Source organism: Cercospora kikuchii (assembly GCF_019650295.1).
Source record: "Cercospora kikuchii DNA, contig_00007, whole genome shotgun sequence".
In the NCBI taxonomy this organism is placed as follows: domain Eukaryota; kingdom Fungi; phylum Ascomycota; class Dothideomycetes; order Mycosphaerellales; family Mycosphaerellaceae; genus Cercospora; species Cercospora kikuchii.
Window position 1 is genome coordinate 1,824,398 of NW_025408588.1, and position 17,726 is coordinate 1,842,123.

Below are 17,726 nucleotides of genomic sequence, written 5' to 3' on the forward strand. Positions count from 1 at the left end.
CAAATGTCGATTGTGCAGACACTTGCGATCGCGAGTTGTTAGGGTCATATTGAGCTGTACACGTGCGCCTCCTGTTTTGGCAATTTAGCAGACCGCAAAATCTCATGTTACGCAAGTCGAGCGGCTTCCTATCACCGTCTGGTGGTCGAACCCGTGCCCTTATCATATTTCACGGCATCCACGGTCCATTGTAACCCAATGCGGCATTCGCACAGTTTGGCGCGCAGCGAAGTCTCCAAGACCGCCCAATAGCTGGCGCCGAGACATACAGCCAGTGATTGAATGGCTCGGATGCGATTGGACTGCTTCCACTCTACTTGTCTAGAGACCTCGCCGTCTGCCCCAGCGCAAGTGGGCATGCTGACAGAAACATACCCATTCCGTTGGCGTGATGGCAGGTACGGCATTTTTCGACCCGACTCGATGGCGTCAGCTCTAGTATGTAGTGATCACAGGCATGCCGCAACCAGCGCACGGGCTCGTATACGGGGGACGTGGAGGACAGTCGAGCTTTTGCTGCGCGTCAAGTCGACATTGGGTTTCGGTAGGCCAAGTGGCATGGCATGGAAAGACCATCTGCGATTCGATCTCCATCGTCCCGGACGAGGCCCCGGATGGTGCGAGGAATGCGGCGGGAACAGATCAGTGGGAAAGTGCGGAGCCAGTGTAGATTGCTGGCTATTCGGAGCCACAACGGTTCTCGTTCATGACGCAGACCATGTGTCTGCTTGCTCGGCAGCGCGCTCCTCGTGGAGAAGGATTATGTCAGTATGCTCAGTGCATTCTCGTACGGTGCGGCCCCGTGGAATCTCAGTGCAACGTCGCGCGCGACTGGTGTCAATCTGGCATGAAACGATGGCGGACGAGTCGGTGGGAAGAGGCAGGTTCTGATCCAGCTTCGCGCCCAAGGTTGTTTCGTGTCTGTGAACCTGCCGACGCGCCGATGAACTTTCCGGCGGGCGGAACGGCAGGACCCACCCCCATGGAGACTTGGCATCAACAAGATGGAGGAGGCGCAAATCCAGACACGACCCAGCACAACGACAACTACCATCAGGCACACACGCAGTCAATCGTTGAGCAGCAGCCAGCACGGCATCGTTGACGGCAAGCGATCGGCTTGCCGGATGCCCAACGCCATTTGACGCGCTGCGTCGCAGAAACCCGAGACCCCAATGCGCGCACCGCGGACGTTGGCAATCGATGGCCAGATCTCGAATCGATGCGTATTGCTGACATGGTCGTGCAGTCTGCAGAGCCTTTCAGCAGGTGGTCAGGATTTCCTCGCGCGATAGGGCTGCCTCAACAAGACCAGATTACTCTACATGTGCAAATCTGCCAGGTCTTCCACATTTTGTCCCTGCATAGGAAGGCGGAAGTTCAAAAGCGTGCATGGGACGTGCAGCGCACGAACCCGACTGCGGCTACTGCAAGATTGGACGCTCCAAGTGAAGTGTGTGATGCACAATCTGGGCCAAGTCGTGACCGCTCTTCCCTCACTCTGCCATACGCCTCGGGGATGTATTCAGCCTGGGCCGGCCGTGCTTCGGGAGAAAGCAAGTCTTTCTTCCACGCGGGATCAACAACATATTGCATCTCCAGAGGCGCTCAACGCCATTCGAGAGTGCGTGAGCTTCAGAGTCGCCAACCGAGTATTAGCCGGTCCGGCACTGGAATTTGGCGAGCTGGATCATCGGCTCGCAATGTGCTGACAGGGCATTTCTCTCTCACGGTCATTTCAGGCATTGGAATCCGCAGGCTGGACTCAGCTTACAATCACGGACGCTGCCTCGTCGGTCTTGATGACACATGGGCACAAAGCTGGGCCCGCTTCTCTCTCTCGCGTTGGCGACAAAGCCCTATTCATCAGGAGCGGCACTGCCTGCTGGCACTCCACATTTCTTGCTCCCAGAGGCAATATGACGCACCGAGGCTGGCCAAAGGAAGCTGTGTTCTGCAGCTCTTGCGTTGCACCTCACCGGTCTCACCTCTGCTAGAGTCTGATCGGACATTGGGTCAAATTTACATTGCAGCTTTTCTCCTAAACGAAAGCAGGATTTCAAGCCTACGAAGACGACTGCTTAGATGGCTCGAGGAGTTTGAAGCGCAAGCTTCACCTGCTTCCGTTCGTGCGTGTGCCGTGTTCTCGCCGGCGCAAGATCAGCAACATGGTATTCTCCGCAGTCGCATGTAGCTGACCTCGTTCACTGACGCTAACAGCCGCTGCAGCGAAATGCTGCAGATCGCGTTAGCTCACTCGTATTTCACGTAGCTCGGAGCAAGTACGTCGATCTCAACGAATCAATGCGGCGATGCGCGCATTTTCGGGCCCTATCAGATGGTATCGAGGACCACGGAGGCCTCGCGGGTTGTGGCGCACTAAGAGGCATGGCGAAGGATACTCTTGGTGCTGTGAAGGATGTGCTCAGCTCGCCACATATTCCACGGCACTCGCTACTACTTCAACTTATCCACCGCAATCTGTTCTCGCTAATTTTCCCTAGCCAACCTGGCCCGCTCGCTGACACGAGTCTTGTAACTCAGAGGCTTGGCGTTCGGAGGAGTGCCATGAATATTACCGATTCGCCCCATACATTTCCGCCAAGTCGCAGTCGTGCAACAGACAGCTTCTTTGCCGCGTCGCTGCACATGTTTGCTGCATAACAGCTCGTGCTCATCATGGCAACTTTGGGTATGCTGTTGGATAACGAGATACAACAGCTCGCAGTTGCACCATGCTGTTGGGAATCAATTGCCAGCATCCCTGTCTCGCGTGCTCAAGCTGAACTCGCTTAGCACAATTGCATTGGGGAACGTCTGGGTTGTCCTCCAGCTTGGCCAAGTCGGGGCGCGCGCTGCAAAGAGCAAGACGAGGAGCGCCTATCTGCGTGCCAGCACGACGAAGCGTCCACAATCGTGCATGGCATTTGCTCGTAGGAATTCGAGCATAGTGGAGATCTTGTTACTTGATGTAAACGCCACTCAGCTCCGATCCGTCGAAACAGGGAAGCCGAGCGTGATGGCATGGCGAGCGGGTCAAATTTGTCGACGTCTATACCGCTCTGAGCTGGCGACATCCACATTCACGTGTTACCATCTGGACGCCCAAGAGTCTCATCCTCCTGTTTGCTGGGCGGTCAGCCCTACAGGCAGGGTCCAGTCATCGCTATCGCTAGGCAACTAGACGAGTGTCGAATACGGTAAATGGTCGTTGACCGACTTTCAGGTGATCTCAAACCACGAAGCGACAACAGCACCGATACTTAGGCAGCTGTGCTTTCTGAGGCGATCTGCACAGCTCGGCAATGCCAGTCTCAGGGGTGTGGGCATCGGCGTGCACTGAGAGCAGGAGAGGACAGTTCGCTACTGGATTCGGTTTACTCGTCAAGGAGCATAGCCTCCATTGTTGTCAGGCTGGGAACGGCCCTCACAGTGACTTTCAGGCTGCAACCCGCATGTGCGTTGATCAGTCGAAATGAAAGCCATCACTGGGGGCCGACGCTTACTCACCCAACATTATTCAGCTTCGCCGAGATAGTGCGTGCTTGCGAAAGTACAGGATCACCACTCCATGCGTGCATAAAACGACAGACTGACAGGCGTCTCGATTGTGGCATGGGCGAGCCTCGACGCAGCAACGACCGACACGAGACACAATCGCGAAAGCTGTATGTGCTTTCGGAGGGCATTCATGATCGAGGACAATCGTAGCAAATGAAGTAACGATCTATAGGAAGAGCGATATGGAATACATTCAAGCGTACTCTCTCTCGTCACTACGAGTTTCCCAAATTGTCACATCCAACCAAGGCACTGCCAGCCCTCTCCTTCTATCACTTTGATAACTAACACCCCTTTGCGCTGCGAAGCCACACTAGACTACATCGACACAACCAGCCAAGAACGACCGGTGCCGAATTTCCAAGATCACATGTGAACTATAGCCAGGCAATCCCAGATCACGTCGTCAGCTACGATAATGATCGAGCGCACAGCCTTACAGGCTGAGACACAATCTTGAGGTCAAAAATTTCCGAGGCTTGCACAATTTTACATTTCAGGTAGCCAGATTTGCGGCCCTCAGCCTCATCCGCTGTCACGACCAAGACCAGTGTTCTTGTGCAGCGATAATGTGGTTGGGAATCCTTCTGTTGTCGATCAATCGCAACTCCCACACGCCATAAAGAGGAGAAATTGTGTGACTCTGTCTTACTCGCTCCAGAGATCCCGAAAGTGGCAACACGACGATAAAGGATGAGGTGCTGAATGCTTACATGGAGGTTTGGACTGATAGGGTTTCCTCCTTCCTAAGCCCGAGATTCTGGATATTGCACAGCGTTTCTTACCAACAGCACGCGGGACCATGTTTCTATCTTGTCTGCAGTGCAGGTCAGAGGTGAGCCAGTCGATGCTGTACGTTGGTTGCCCACGTGCTAGGTGAACACTAGTTGTTGGAGGGGAGGGGTCTAGGCAACGAGATGGAACTTGGCCCTTGGTTGTGAGTTTCAACCTGAGTCCTTGTCTTTCGTGTTGTGCAATGGGATACACGGAGATAAGGCTTGAGAAAGGTAAGAAGTGCGAGCAATCTCTTGTGTTCGGCTATAGACTGGTCCGTTGACTGTGAATCGTTTGTCGAGGCATGCCGCATCTGAAGCTGTTTGGCCATTCGCGTCTCTGTTGCAGAACATGTGAAGGACACTGGAGCTGACGAACACTGGGAAACGGGTTTCGTTCCGCAGAGTCTGCACGATCGGGATGAAATAGGCATGTGACCTGAGTGAGGCTGCAAGATTCAGACTTTTGAGACCTCTTCTCTAGGTTTACCCTGAACAACCTTTTGATGAAGTCGCACTCTTCACTTCCGATGTCGCTTGTGCCATCGTCGTTCCATCGACCTTGGCTACTTCATGCTGGGCAAGTGGTGGAAAAAGAGAAAATGTAAATGCTGGAGGGTGCCACTATCGACGAATCGAGCATTGGTGATGCTACCTCCATGATCAACCTGGCATTGAACAGTTTGATGGAAAGAGGCCTCAAGTCCGTCGACATCTTCATTTGTTCAAATTGCTGGAAAGATCACTCATCAATTAAGCCTTAGCAGTGATTCAGTGGTAATTATTCATGTATCAACGAGCTTCAAGTGATCGCCAGCCAGGATGATGTCGCAACGAAGTCAAAGTCAAATGGTGCCGATTGCCGAGCAAACGAGTTCGGCAGGGACAGCCGTATACTTAACATGGAGTCCATGTCCATGGTGGTTTGCAGAGGCTGTAACAAATATCGAGGATCATGCCAGAACAATGTCAGAGACAGATGTCTAAATTGACTTCATGCCAAACTGAATTATGAGACCAGCAATAATGCACTTTATCGTGACGTACCTGGACGTTCAATTTCCAGGCCAGAGACGTGAGTCAGGAGTTGTGCTGAGTGCATAGATCTGCTCATGGCCCCTGTCAACAGATTCAATGGCTTGCGCTTTCCTCACGCGCGGCGCTCGCACCAGGGCTTGTTGCTTCCCTGATGAGAGGGCATCGTGGCTATCGTCTTGTACCAAGGCTTCTAGAGGCGGCCTCATCACGCTAACTTTGTCTGACAAGTACCATGTCCAGATGCTGTCTCGATGACGGCGAGCAAAGCCATCAGCCCTCGGGATGAGGTTCATACGTGCCTCAGGCACTATTCCCTATGTTAGATCTGGTCGTTGGGAGGAAAGAACGAGAAGTCGGCTGCCACTGGGACCGTCTCCTTTCCTGAACCTCGATCACAGAGAAGCATTGTGCTACGGACTCTCACGAAGCCGACGTTGAATTGGTCGCGTGAATTCACATGCCTCAACGCATGTGAATTTACGACAGCACGAATCGCCTTTGCCGGAAAGCTGACAATTCCAGCAATGCAACTCGGAAAGAAGTGCGTCACCACGTGCATTAGATCTCGTACCACTGAACACGTTGCCAGTAACGAAGATCCCATGGTGAGCAGGGTCCCGTATATGGATGCAAGCACCTTGACAAGCGGCTGCCAACAGCCCGCTGAGCTCTGGATTCGCCGAGTAATGAATCATGCTAAGTGCCGCTAACGCGTAGAAGCATGCAAAGGTTGTTCGAGCGTTGCGCAAGAGCTAGTGGGTCTCGGAGGCTTTATGCGGCTATAATATAAAGCAGCCAGCTCTCTGGGATATCGTACTTCTGAGCAGTGCATTTTCCCCTGTGGATACGGGATGTGGGTTGAAACTGTAGAACATCGTTTAGCAGTACGAAGCAGCACGATCATCTGTTCCAGCTGTGCTTGTGCTGGCCGCACATGCGTGTCAAGAATTGATCGTGCCTTCCTGCCGGAACATTGCTCCGCTCAAGCACATTGAGCGATTCTGCCAGTCCTGACCTCAGACTAACAGGCAATTTGGATGGAGTTCAAAGAGGAAGCTACTCTCGAATGCTACCACAGAGGTACAGCTACGCATGTTATGAATCAGCTAAATGCCAATGCGTTTCTCGTGGGAAAGACCGTTGTTCTGGTGTCCGTGATGATGCCCAGCGCGGACCCGAAAATACGAACGGACGGCGGGTTGCTCAGCGGGAAGCTCTTGTTACACGCCAGATAGAGCACCCGGCATCACGTGCATCATCAGCGATGAGGCCGATCTGGCGTTGAGTCGTGTATGCACGAGGGCAACCAGATATGGCCGTTGCACAACACCCGGAGCCCATGTGTGGCCCCACACGGTGCAGCGGCTGGGGAGCAGTGGCCGTGGCTCGGAAGTGAGCAGCGGGCCACGCAGAGTTTGTCAACACGTCGGCGGTTTTGTGGGTGGGCGGCATCCAGCGAGCGGCGGGTGAGGGCGGTGGACAGACGAGGAATTGCAACGCTGCAGTGACGAGGAGAGGAGTCCAGTAGCAACGAGCAACAAGCGCGGCCGTTGCTCGTGGTTGGCGCGGCACGGGACCCGCCACGTTTGGCTTGGCTTTCCCGCGCTCCCGCGCTGTGGTTGACGCAGCAAGGACACACGCGGGAGGCTTTGTAATTACTCGACATGAACAATCTCCCCAAGTCCGTGTGGTGACGACCACGACCGCCGCCCGCCGGGGCTTCCTGCGGTGGAGCAAGACACATGGCGATGCAACACCGCGGGTGGGCAGCGCGACGCACCAGACCAGAACCAGCCCAGCAGCAGCGGCGACGGCAGGATCGTGTCAGCCACGTCGAGGATAGCAGCACCGTACCAACCACCAGACGGCAGCGCAGCAAGCGAAGACGGATCACCAGCGCGCTGCAAGGACTCCCGCCGCAGCAGCACCACCGCAGCGGCAGCGGCAGCGACAACAGCAGGTGTGGCGTCGAGTGGTAAGTGGCAGTCCCGGCTGTGATCCCACTGCTGGGCACCCATGTCCGCTGCCAAATGCTGCTGCATCGTTTACACACAGACTCGCAGTGAGCCCTCGCTTCGGAATCGGCCCAAGTGCACGCCTGTCCCCAAGTATTACTCCATTAGGCATGCCAGCATTCCTCCACGGCGCGCAGACGACTCGCTTGGTACGGGCGTTGATGGAGAGCCGAACTTACGTGACTTCATTTTCTCCTGCAACCAACGCACCCTACCAATCCGCTCCCATCATCAAAGCCTAACAATAGCCTCACCGTCTGGCTTTTGCTGACCCTCTGCGCCGGGCATGCCATCCTGCTGCACCATGATCGCCTGCTCCGGCGGTGGGGGCTAAGCGCCGCCATCCAGATGAGCGTTATCAACCATCTGTATTTGGCAGCCATGGATACCGCATGCCGTCCGGCGCAGATCCACAATCGGATGCCCTTCCCTGTAGACATCGATTGACCAGGCATGCCAAACCACCCTTGCCTCTATCAGCAGAATTAAAGGTATACATACTGTTCGAGCCCTGCCCTTCACACACCAGTTTTCCGGTACCAAACCATCTTTGTTGCTACGGACAGTCTAGCCATCTGCCGTTTCAACAGCTTTTCCTTGCCATCTCTTTCGTCACTATAGACTGTGCGTTGGTTGCTGGACTCTGTTTACTTTAATCGACAGCTCGCGCCCCGAACTCTCCCCAAAGCATCATCGCCATTCGTGTCTAGCCAGCACGACTGAGCATTTGCGGATTGATATCCAATAATCGAAACGACTCCATCAACGACCATCTCATCATCGACGAACGAAACGGAATACCCCTCCAAGCCACAATCGAACAACGAACATATCAACGAACAACATCAACAACGAACAAGATGTCGAACGTCCTGCTGTTTGGCGATCAGACCGCCGAGCAATATCCGCTCCTCCACAAAGTTACTCTACACCGCGACAATGTCCTTGTCAGCAACTTCGTGCAGCGATGTGCCCTCGCTCTAAGAGAGGAAACACGGGCACTGCCACGCAGCCAAAGAAATTCTATGCCAGACTTCCTGACCTTGACAAGCCTCGTTGAAGCCTACTATCAAAAAGGCGAGAAAGTGCCTATGCTGGAGTCTGCGCTCGTTACAATAGCTCAGCTTGGACACTACATCGGATACTTCTCCGAGCACCCAGATGAGCTCCCAGCCACATCCGGCACCCGCGTTCTCGGACTCTGCACTGGGCTACTCGCTGCATCCGCCGTCATTTCTGCAAAGACTATCGATGAGTTGGTATCTCTCGGCGTGGACTTTGTTCGAATTGCTTTCCGCTCCGGAGCAGCAGTCGACAGTGTCCGCTCTGTGCTCGCCCAACCAGGCCAAGAGAAGACGCCTTGGTCTACAATCGTCACAGGCACCACCCAAGATGAGGCCAACAAGGCCTTGTCAGCTTTCCACGAAGAGAAGGCGATCCCACAATCAAATCAAGCCTACGTGAGCGCCGTCTCTGTCATGGCCATCACTGTCTCCGGCCCTCCGACCACGCTAGAACGTTTCTTCAAGGAAGGTGCCTTGGCAGAGAACAACCGTGTCGCGATCCCTGTCTATGGTCCTTACCATGCTCAGCATCTCTTCAACGATGCTGACCTTGAAAGGATCCTGTCTGGAAATGTTGGACAGGAGCTGAAGAAGCGCGTTCCCTCCGCGCTCGTGCACTCTGCTGCTACAGGCAAGCCTATGGTCGCTGAAAACTCTTTCGAGCTCGCCAAACTTGCTCTGGGCGAAATGTTGCAGCACCCAGTCCGCTGGGACTACTTGCTCGAAGAGGTCGTTTCTCAAATGGCTGCCAGCAAGCTGTCCGCCAAGATCTACGCTCTCGGTGTCAGCAACATCTCGAACAGTCTCGTCTCCGCTCTCAAGGCGGGTGGCAAGACTGATGTTTCCGTCATCGACCAATCTGCGTTCACAGAATCGACTGAGTACAATGGACGCACTCAAAACGACAAGATCGCGATCGTGGGTATGGCTGGACGTTTCCCCAACTCTGCCAACCACGAAGCGCTTTGGGACCTGCTCATGAAGGGTCTCGATGTCCACCGCAAGATTCCATCAGACCGTTTCGATGCCGATGCTCACTGCGATCCATCGGGCAAGGGCAAGAACAAGTCTCACACCCCATTTGGATGCTTCATTGACGAGCCAGGTCTCTTCGACCCGCGATTCTTCAACATGTCGCCACGTGAAGCTGCACAGACTGATCCTATGGGTCGTCTCGCCCTAGTCACTGCCTATGAGGCCCTCGAAATGTCTGGATACGTTGCCAACCGAACTCCCTCGACCAAGCTCAACCGCATTGGTACCTTCTACGGCCAAACATCTGATGACTGGCGTGAGATCAATGCCGCAGAAAATGTGGACACCTACTTCATTACGGGTGGTGTGCGCGCTTTCGCACCTGGTCGTATCAATTACTATTTCAAGTTCAGCGGCCCTTCGTACTCTATCGACACTGCCTGTTCGTCCTCGCTCGCGGCTATCCAGCTCGCTTGTACATCTCTCTGGGCTGGAGATTGCGACACTGCTTGTGCTGGTGGTCTCAACGTCCTGACCAACCCCGACATTTTCTCTGGTCTCTCGAAGGGACAGTTCTTGTCGAAGACCGGGTCTTGCAAGACGTACGACAACGATGCTGATGGTTACTGCCGTGGTGATGCTTGCGGAACTGTTATTCTCAAGCGCTACCAAGATGCCGTTGCAGACAAGGACAACATCCTCGGATGCATCCTCGGCGCCGCGACTAACCACTCCGCAGAGGCCGTCTCGATCACTCACCCACACGCTGGCGCACAAGAGTTTTTGTACAAGCAGGTGCTTGCCAATGCTGGCGTTGACGCTCACGAGATCAGCTATGTCGAGATGCATGGCACTGGTACTCAAGCTGGTGACGGTATCGAGATGACTTCTGTCACGAACGTCTTTGCTCCTCGTCACCGCCAGCGTCGTCCTGACCAGCCAGTCAACCTCGGAGCCATCAAGGCCAACGTTGGTCACGCTGAGGCTGCTTCGGGTATCAACTCCCTCGTCAAGGTTCTGCTCATGATGAAGAACGACAAGATTCCAGCCAACGTTGGTATCAAGGGTGAGATGAACAAGACATTCCCTGCCGATTTGAAGGACCGCAACGTTCAGATTTCGCAGACCGCAGTCGATTGGCCACGAAAGAGCGCCGCGCCTCGCAAAGTATTTCTCAACAACTTCAGTGCCGCTGGTGGTAACACCGCCCTGCTGATCGAGGATGGTCCCCTTCGCGAGGCACCAACTGTCGTCGACCCGCGTGGCACTCTGCCAATCACCGTCTCCGCTCGTTCCATCGGATCTCTGAAGCGCAACTTGGAGAACTACCAGTACTTCATCAAGCAGAACCCAAGCACAACACTCACATCCTTCTCGTACACGACAACTGCTCGTCGCATTCAGCACAACTACCGCGTCGCGTTCTCTCTCGCCGACATTGGCAAAGTCATCGAGTCTCTGCAGGGCCAGGTCAAGGAGACTTACAGCCCTGTCCCCATGGTGCCAACCAGGGTTTCCTTCTGCTTCACTGGCCAGGGCTCGCAGTACACCGGACTCGGACAGAAGTTGTACCAAGACCTGAAGAGCTTCAGAGACGACATTGATCAGCTGGATCAGCTGGCCCGTATCCAAGGTCTGCCATCGTTCCTCGAGCTGCTCGATGGCACTGATGTTGCCACTCTGTCGCCTGTCAAGGTGCAGCTCGGAATGGCTTGCATTCAAGTCGCACTCGCTCGCATGTGGGCCTCCTGGGGCATTACGCCAGCTGCTGTTATCGGTCACAGCCTGGGTGAATATGCTGCTCTCCACGTTGCTGGTGTGATCTCTGCCTCTGACATGATCCTGTTGGTGGGACGTCGTGCCGAGCTCCTCGTCCGCGATTGCACACCTCACACTCATGGCATGCTCGCAGTCAAGGGTAGCGCGGATGCCATCCGCACTGCACTTGGAACCAAGATGACTGAGATTGCTTGCATCAATGGTCCAGAAGAGACTGTCCTGTGCGGAAGTGGCGATGTCGTCGCTACTGCAAGCGAGATCCTCGCCCGCTGCGGCTTCAAGGCCACGAAGCTCAACGTGCCATTTGCATTCCACTCTGCACAGGTCGACCCAATCTTGGAGCAGTTCAAGAAGGTCGCCTCCGCTGTGACCTTCAACAAGCCTACTGTTCCTGTACTGTCCCCCTTGGCAGGCGAGATCATTCGCGAAGAAGGCATCATCAACCCAGAGTACCTTGCCCGCCACGCTCGCGAGACCGTCAACTTCTGGTCTGCTCTCATCAGCGGCCAGAGTGCTAACGTTTTCGACGAGAAGACTGCTTGGCTCGAGATTGGTGCTCACCCAGTGTGCTCTGGCATGGTCAAGGCTTCCATTGGTGCTACCGTGGCCGCTCCATCGCTCCGCCGTGGCGAGGACGCTTGGAAGACCATTTCCAACAGCGTCTGCCAGTTGTACACTGCAGGAGTCAGCATCAACTTTGATGAGTTCCATCGCGAGTTCAACGATGCTCAGGAGCTCCTTACTCTGCCAACGTACTCATTCGACAACAAGAAGTATTGGCTCGACTACCACAACAACTGGACTCTCACCAAGGGCGAGGCTCCACAAGTCCGAGAGGTCATCCGCGAGAAGGAAGTCGCTGTTGCTGCAACTGTTGCGGAGGTACCAGTGAAGCGACTGTCTACTTCTTGCCAGAAAGTCATCAGCGAGGAGTTCAACAGTACCAGTGCCAAGGTCGTCATTCGGTCGAGCCTGGCAGACCCCAAGCTTTACCCAGTGGTCTGTGGACACATGGTCAACAACGCTGCTCTCTGCCCATCATCGCTGTATGCTGATATGGCTTTGACCGTTGGTGACTACATCTGGAAGGAGATGCGTCCAGGCACCGAAGCACCTGGCATCAACGTGTGCAACATGGAGGTTCCAAAGCCTTTGATTGCACAGATTCCCCAACCTGCTCAGGGTCAGCACGTCGAGATGGAAGCTGTGGCTGACCTCGAGAAAGGCAGCTTGAAGGTCAACTTCCGCAGCGTGCAGCCAGACGGCAAGAAGATCCAAGATCATGCCCACTGTACTGTGCGCTACGAAGACAAGGCTGCCTGGGCCGATGAGTGGGCTCGCTACAACTTCATGGTCAAGGCTCAGATTGACATGCTGACTCACAAGACTATGAATGGTGGCGCCCACAAGGTTCAGCGCGGAATGGCATACAAGCTCTTCAAAGCACTTGTCAACTACGACTCTAAATACCGTGCCATGGCAGAGGTCGTCCTGGATGGTGCCAACACCGAGGCATCTGCTCAGCTGGACTTCCCAACAAAGCCTGATGACGGAGACTTCTACTGCCCGCCTTACCACATTGATGGCTCTTGCCACATCTCTGGCTTTATCGTCAACGCTTCTGACCTGCTCGACTCGGAGCAGAACGTCTACGTCTCACATGGCTGGGGTGCGATGAAGTTCAGCAAGCCGCTGACAGCTGGAATGCGCCTCCGCAACTACGTTCGCATGATCCCACAGCCAAACAACATCAGCAAGGGAGACGTTTACATCCTTGAGGGCGACGAAATCGTCGCAGTCTGCGAAGGCATCAAGTTCCAGCAGATCCCACGTCGTGTCCTCAACACCTTCTTGCCACCGAACAAGGGCTCTGCTACCGCCCAAGCTCCAGCATCCGCTGCTCCCAAGCCTGCCAATCGTCCTGCAATGACGCGCGCTCCTGCAGCAGCCCCAATAAGCCTCGCGCCTGCCCCAGCAGCCAAGGTAGCAGCTCCAGTTCCTGTCTCAGCACCAGCGCCAGCTCCACGCGTGGCCAAGCCTAAGAAAGTGGCTGCGCCTAAAAAGCCGTCTGGTGGGCTCGTGGACAAGATTATGCAAATTTTGGCCAAGGAAACCGAAGTTGACATCGCCGAGCTGGTCGATGACGCCCATTTTGAGAACCTTGGTGTTGATTCACTTCTGTCGCTCACGATCTCTGCAATCTTCCGAGAGGAACTAGACCTGGAGATCAGCTCATCCCTCTTCACCGATTACCCAAGTGTAGGAGAGATGAAGAAGTACTTTGCCACACTCGACACTTCTTCCAGCGGCAGTGAGAGCGGTGGCAGTGTCAGTAGCAGTGCCCACGACGACGATGATGACTCCGACGACGAATCCATCTCTGCCACTGATGTGCCAACTCCTCTCGAAGATATCTCGACCCCAGCCTCGTCAGCTCCTTCCGTGGCGGGCAAGGCAGAGCCGGACTCCCCAGCGCGCGATACTCTGGCCGATGTTGGAGACGTCTCACTCGCCCGCCATGTCGTAGCTCAGGAGATGGGTGTCGACATCGAGGAGATCACTGATGATGCCGATCTATCGGAGCTCGGCATGGACAGTCTAATGAGCTTGACGATTCTTGGTGAGCTTCGTGAGAAGACCAACATCGATTTGCCAAGCACATTTCTCTCGACCAACCCGACCATCAAGGATATCGAGAACGCTCTCGGTATGCGCCCCGCACCCAAAGTCGTAGCACGGCCATCGGCAAAGACTTCAACGCAGACTGACATGAACGAGGTGTCTGCTAGGCTAGCCGCCATCAACAGAACCGACATCTCTCGCTATCCCGCTGCGACTTCCGTCCTCCTACAAGGCAATGCAAAGACCGCCACCAAGAAGATCTTCTTCCTGCCAGATGGCTCTGGGTCTGCTACCAGCTACGTCAGCATCCCCAACCTTGGCTCAGATGTCGCTGCATATGGACTCAACTGCCCCTTCATGAAGAACCCGGATCAATGGGATTGTGGAATCGAAATCGCCTCATTGATCTACCTTGCCGAGATCAAGCGTCGTCAAGCCAAGGGACCTTACGTTATTGGCGGCTGGTCTGCAGGAGGTGTGATTGCATACGCAGTGGCGCAAGCACTTCTCGCAGCTGGGGAGAAGGTTGAGAAACTCTTGCTTCTCGACTCTCCTTGCCCCGTCAACCTTGATCCTCTTCCCACACGCTTGCATGTCTTCTTCAACGAGATCGGACTCCTCGGCACCGGTGACCCGTCCAAGACACCAAAGTGGCTGCTTCCTCACTTCTCCGCTGCGATCAAATCGCTCTCCGCCTACGACCCTAAGCCATCGCTCGGTGAACTTCCAACTTATGCCATTTGGTGCACAGATGGAGTTGCCGGTAACCCAGGTGACCCACGCCCACCGCCAGCTGAGGATGAGGATCCGGCGCCAATGAAGTGGTTGCTCAACCACCGCACCGACTTTGGTGACAATGGCTGGGCACAGCTCTGCACTGGACCTTTCAAAAATGGTGTCATGGGCGGCCACCACTTCAGCATGATGAAGGAGCCTCATGCAAAGGACCTTGGCAAGTTGATCCGCGAGGGACTTGACTGGAAGCCTTAGATGACGGAACGCTCGTACTCGCTTTGAGGAGCACCATGGATGTCCGTGGAACATGACTTGCCTTGGCCGGCAACGATTGTTGCTTGGCGCTCATCACCTCTGAGCGAATGCGGCGTATCACTGACACAACGCAAAATTGAAAACTAATAGACGGATATAGAAGGGTGCTCGGATTGCAAGTGTTTGTATATTTGACTGGCATAGCGAGAGCGGTGGCATTGGCGTGCAGCGTGATTTTGGGTGGGATAATTGGTTAGACGCTAACATGAATACTACGGCTGACTATCTTCAAAGTCGTCGCTGCTGGAAAGGGCGCGTTGGATGCAAAGAGCTGGCTACTTGAGTGTCTATGTAGTCTATTCAAAGCAGTTGATGACAATTTCTTCCCTCTCTTTCTCACCTGCTGATGTCCTCTCACAGTACACTGACTTCTATTCGCAACTCGATCGTCATCGTCGTTCTTGTCAGGTATCCGAGTGGGTTCCTCCACGGTGACATGCGAAGCGAAAGGCTTGTTCGCGGCGAATTATGTTTCATCATGATGATCGCTGCACCATCGACGATTCAACAGCCAAGCAAGGAGCTTTTTCGGCACCTCACATGCACGTTGACGAGAACGTGCAAGCCCGATTTGGTTGTGCGCGCTTTCTTGCCCTATCCGCTTCCCTAAATCCCATTCATTGTACCTCAAACACTGGCATCTCTCTCTCTCTCGTACTCGCAAGCACGGCTCACTACGAGGACTGAAGTCTGTAAATGAGCGCGACAATTGCTCGGGTCCCCGAAATCCTTCTCCGGGTCTGTTTCCAGTTGTATACCACCAATTGATGTGGGGATAGTATTGAAATACGAGATCCACACCTCAAATCACGTTTCATGTCTGATTTCAGGCGTTCCTGTCAACTGCGCAGTTTGACTTCAGAACAGCAGATGAACATGTGTTTCGAAAGAACATCGAATGATGAACGATAGCGGGATGGAGGTGGAGATAGCTCGAGGTCGTTCATTTAGGCTGTAACTAAGCTATTTCGGGACATCCGGAAGCTAAATTTGAGCGCGGCGGGAGATGGCGCCACTGCGACTGTCCTTCCGCTGGTGTGCTGGTTATTCGCGCGCAACTGCAATTCTGAAGAAGTGTGGCTAGTGTCTTTTGCAAACGTTGGACCGTGGCTCACGTGCCTTTTCGCCTGGACGTGTCACGGGATAACGGACCAACGCCTTTCCAAACAAATTTCCAGAAATGGCGGAGGTTTCGAAGGCTGGGTGAGTAGGACTACTGGTCACAAGCAGACGTTGGAAGGAAGCTGATTTTGAATATTCACAGCGCTGCCAGCAAAGATGCGCCAACTAATCCGCGAGGCATCCCATATGCGCCTTTCGTGGATCGAGTGGAAGACTATGTCTCATCAAGAGCGGATGTCGAAGGCGCGCTGAAGAGCTTCCAAGAGATGATTTCGTGAGCTACGCAAACACTTCCACTGCCCATCATCCCTCGGAAGAACAAGACTAATCATTCCCCCGTGTCACCGCTCAGAAAATATCAATTCATGGAAGCGAACAATCAACGACGGATTGTAGGCCTGAAAGACAAGATTCCTGATATCCAGAAAACACTCGAGACAGTACGGTTCTTGCAGCAGCGAAAGGTAGATCTCTTCAGGCCCTCTCCCGCCACTCCACCACAACTCGCTCTGCAGACATCCCCAGTCATGGAACGCCTCACCCGCTGACCACCTTTTCTCGCATCCTACAGGAAGACGCCGAACCCCTCGAAGCCACCTTCGAGCTCAACGACACCTTATTCGCGAAAGCGAACATTCACAAGACGGACGAAGTCTATCTCTGGTTAGGCGTAAGTCTTCCCTCCACTACCACAGCTCCTTTGTTCCCCCAACCCTGGGGTTAGGGACGCCTATCCAAGATCCAGCCTTCTCTTACTAACCAAAACCCCTCTCATCCAGGCCAACGTCATGCTCTCCTACCCTCTCTCCGAAGCCGAAAGCTTGCTAATCTCCAAACTCGAAACCGCACAACAGAGCCTCGCAAACTGTGAAGAAGACATAGATTTTTTGCGGGAGCAGATTACGGTACGTCTTGCCTTTCCTCTCAGCAGTCTCTCTTAACTTCCTGCCTCCTGGCCTGTGTACTGACCAAGAATGGTGAAATCTAGACAATGGAAGTCGCCACAGCACGCGTCTACAATTGGGACGTTGGCCAGAGGCGGAAAGAGAACCAAGGTGCATCTGGAAAGGAAGGAGACGACGTTACGAAAGCAGCAGGCTGAGAGATTTCCTCAAGGGCTCAGGTATAAGTAGATTGGGCATGGACGTGGACCCCGAGCGAGGAGATTCCGCCCAGCTGAGTTCGGTCGTATGACTGCTGTCAGACAGATGAGAGGCCTGGAATGCCGTAGTAGCAGAAGCGCTACAATTGCCGCGACTTGTAGTCAACGACCAGCTTGCCACGATCCTTGAAAGCAGGTGAAAGTGTCAGAATTTTGGGATTTCACATCTTTTCTTTCGTATATTGGTATCATCGCAGTAGCAATACTAACCTCGATCCCAATCAATGCCGATCCAATAGAACCCTCTTTGGAGTATTCACCGCCATCACGACGACTTCTGCCTCTTCGCAGCACCTTCGTAGCATTATGCAACCGCCCTAGCCTCCCTCCGCGCCGCAGTAGCCACACGCAACTCTTTCAGCCCTTCGCATCATCGTACACTTCCAACGCTGCGCGCACCTCGACCACAAGCCATGACAGCCGACCCCGCACTGTCATCAGCAATGTATATGACGTGAAAAGCAATTGAAACCACCTCAATTTGAAGATCCCGCGCAATGCAAGGACAAGACTCCTTGAAAAAGCTATGCCATTTGTTGTGCCGTATTCGACAACAGCGAAAGAG

The 17,726-nt window shown here is 54.2% G+C and overlaps 2 protein-coding genes across 2 annotated transcripts; both read left to right on the top strand.

The window, feature by feature from the left end:
* Nucleotides 1-8,247: 8,247 nt before the first annotated feature.
* On the top strand, nucleotides 8,248-14,817 carry CKM354_001081500 (uncharacterized protein; the record flags this gene model as incomplete). Its single annotated transcript, XM_044806282.1, has 1 exon — nucleotides 8,248-14,817. The coding sequence occupies one exon, from the start codon at nucleotides 8,248-8,250 to the stop codon at nucleotides 14,815-14,817; it is 6,570 nt and encodes a 2,189-aa protein (XP_044662217.1).
* Nucleotides 14,818-16,057: 1,240 nt separating this feature from the next.
* Nucleotides 16,058-17,101, top strand: CKM354_001081600 (tubulin-binding prefolding complex subunit PAC10; the record flags this gene model as incomplete). The annotated part of the gene is made up of 6 exons (XM_044806283.1): nucleotides 16,058-16,080; nucleotides 16,142-16,273; nucleotides 16,352-16,463; nucleotides 16,571-16,669; nucleotides 16,779-16,904; nucleotides 16,988-17,101. 6 exons carry the CDS (start codon nucleotides 16,058-16,060, stop codon nucleotides 17,099-17,101), a joined length of 606 nt encoding a protein of 201 aa, XP_044662218.1.
* Nucleotides 17,102-17,726: the final 625 nt, after the last annotated feature.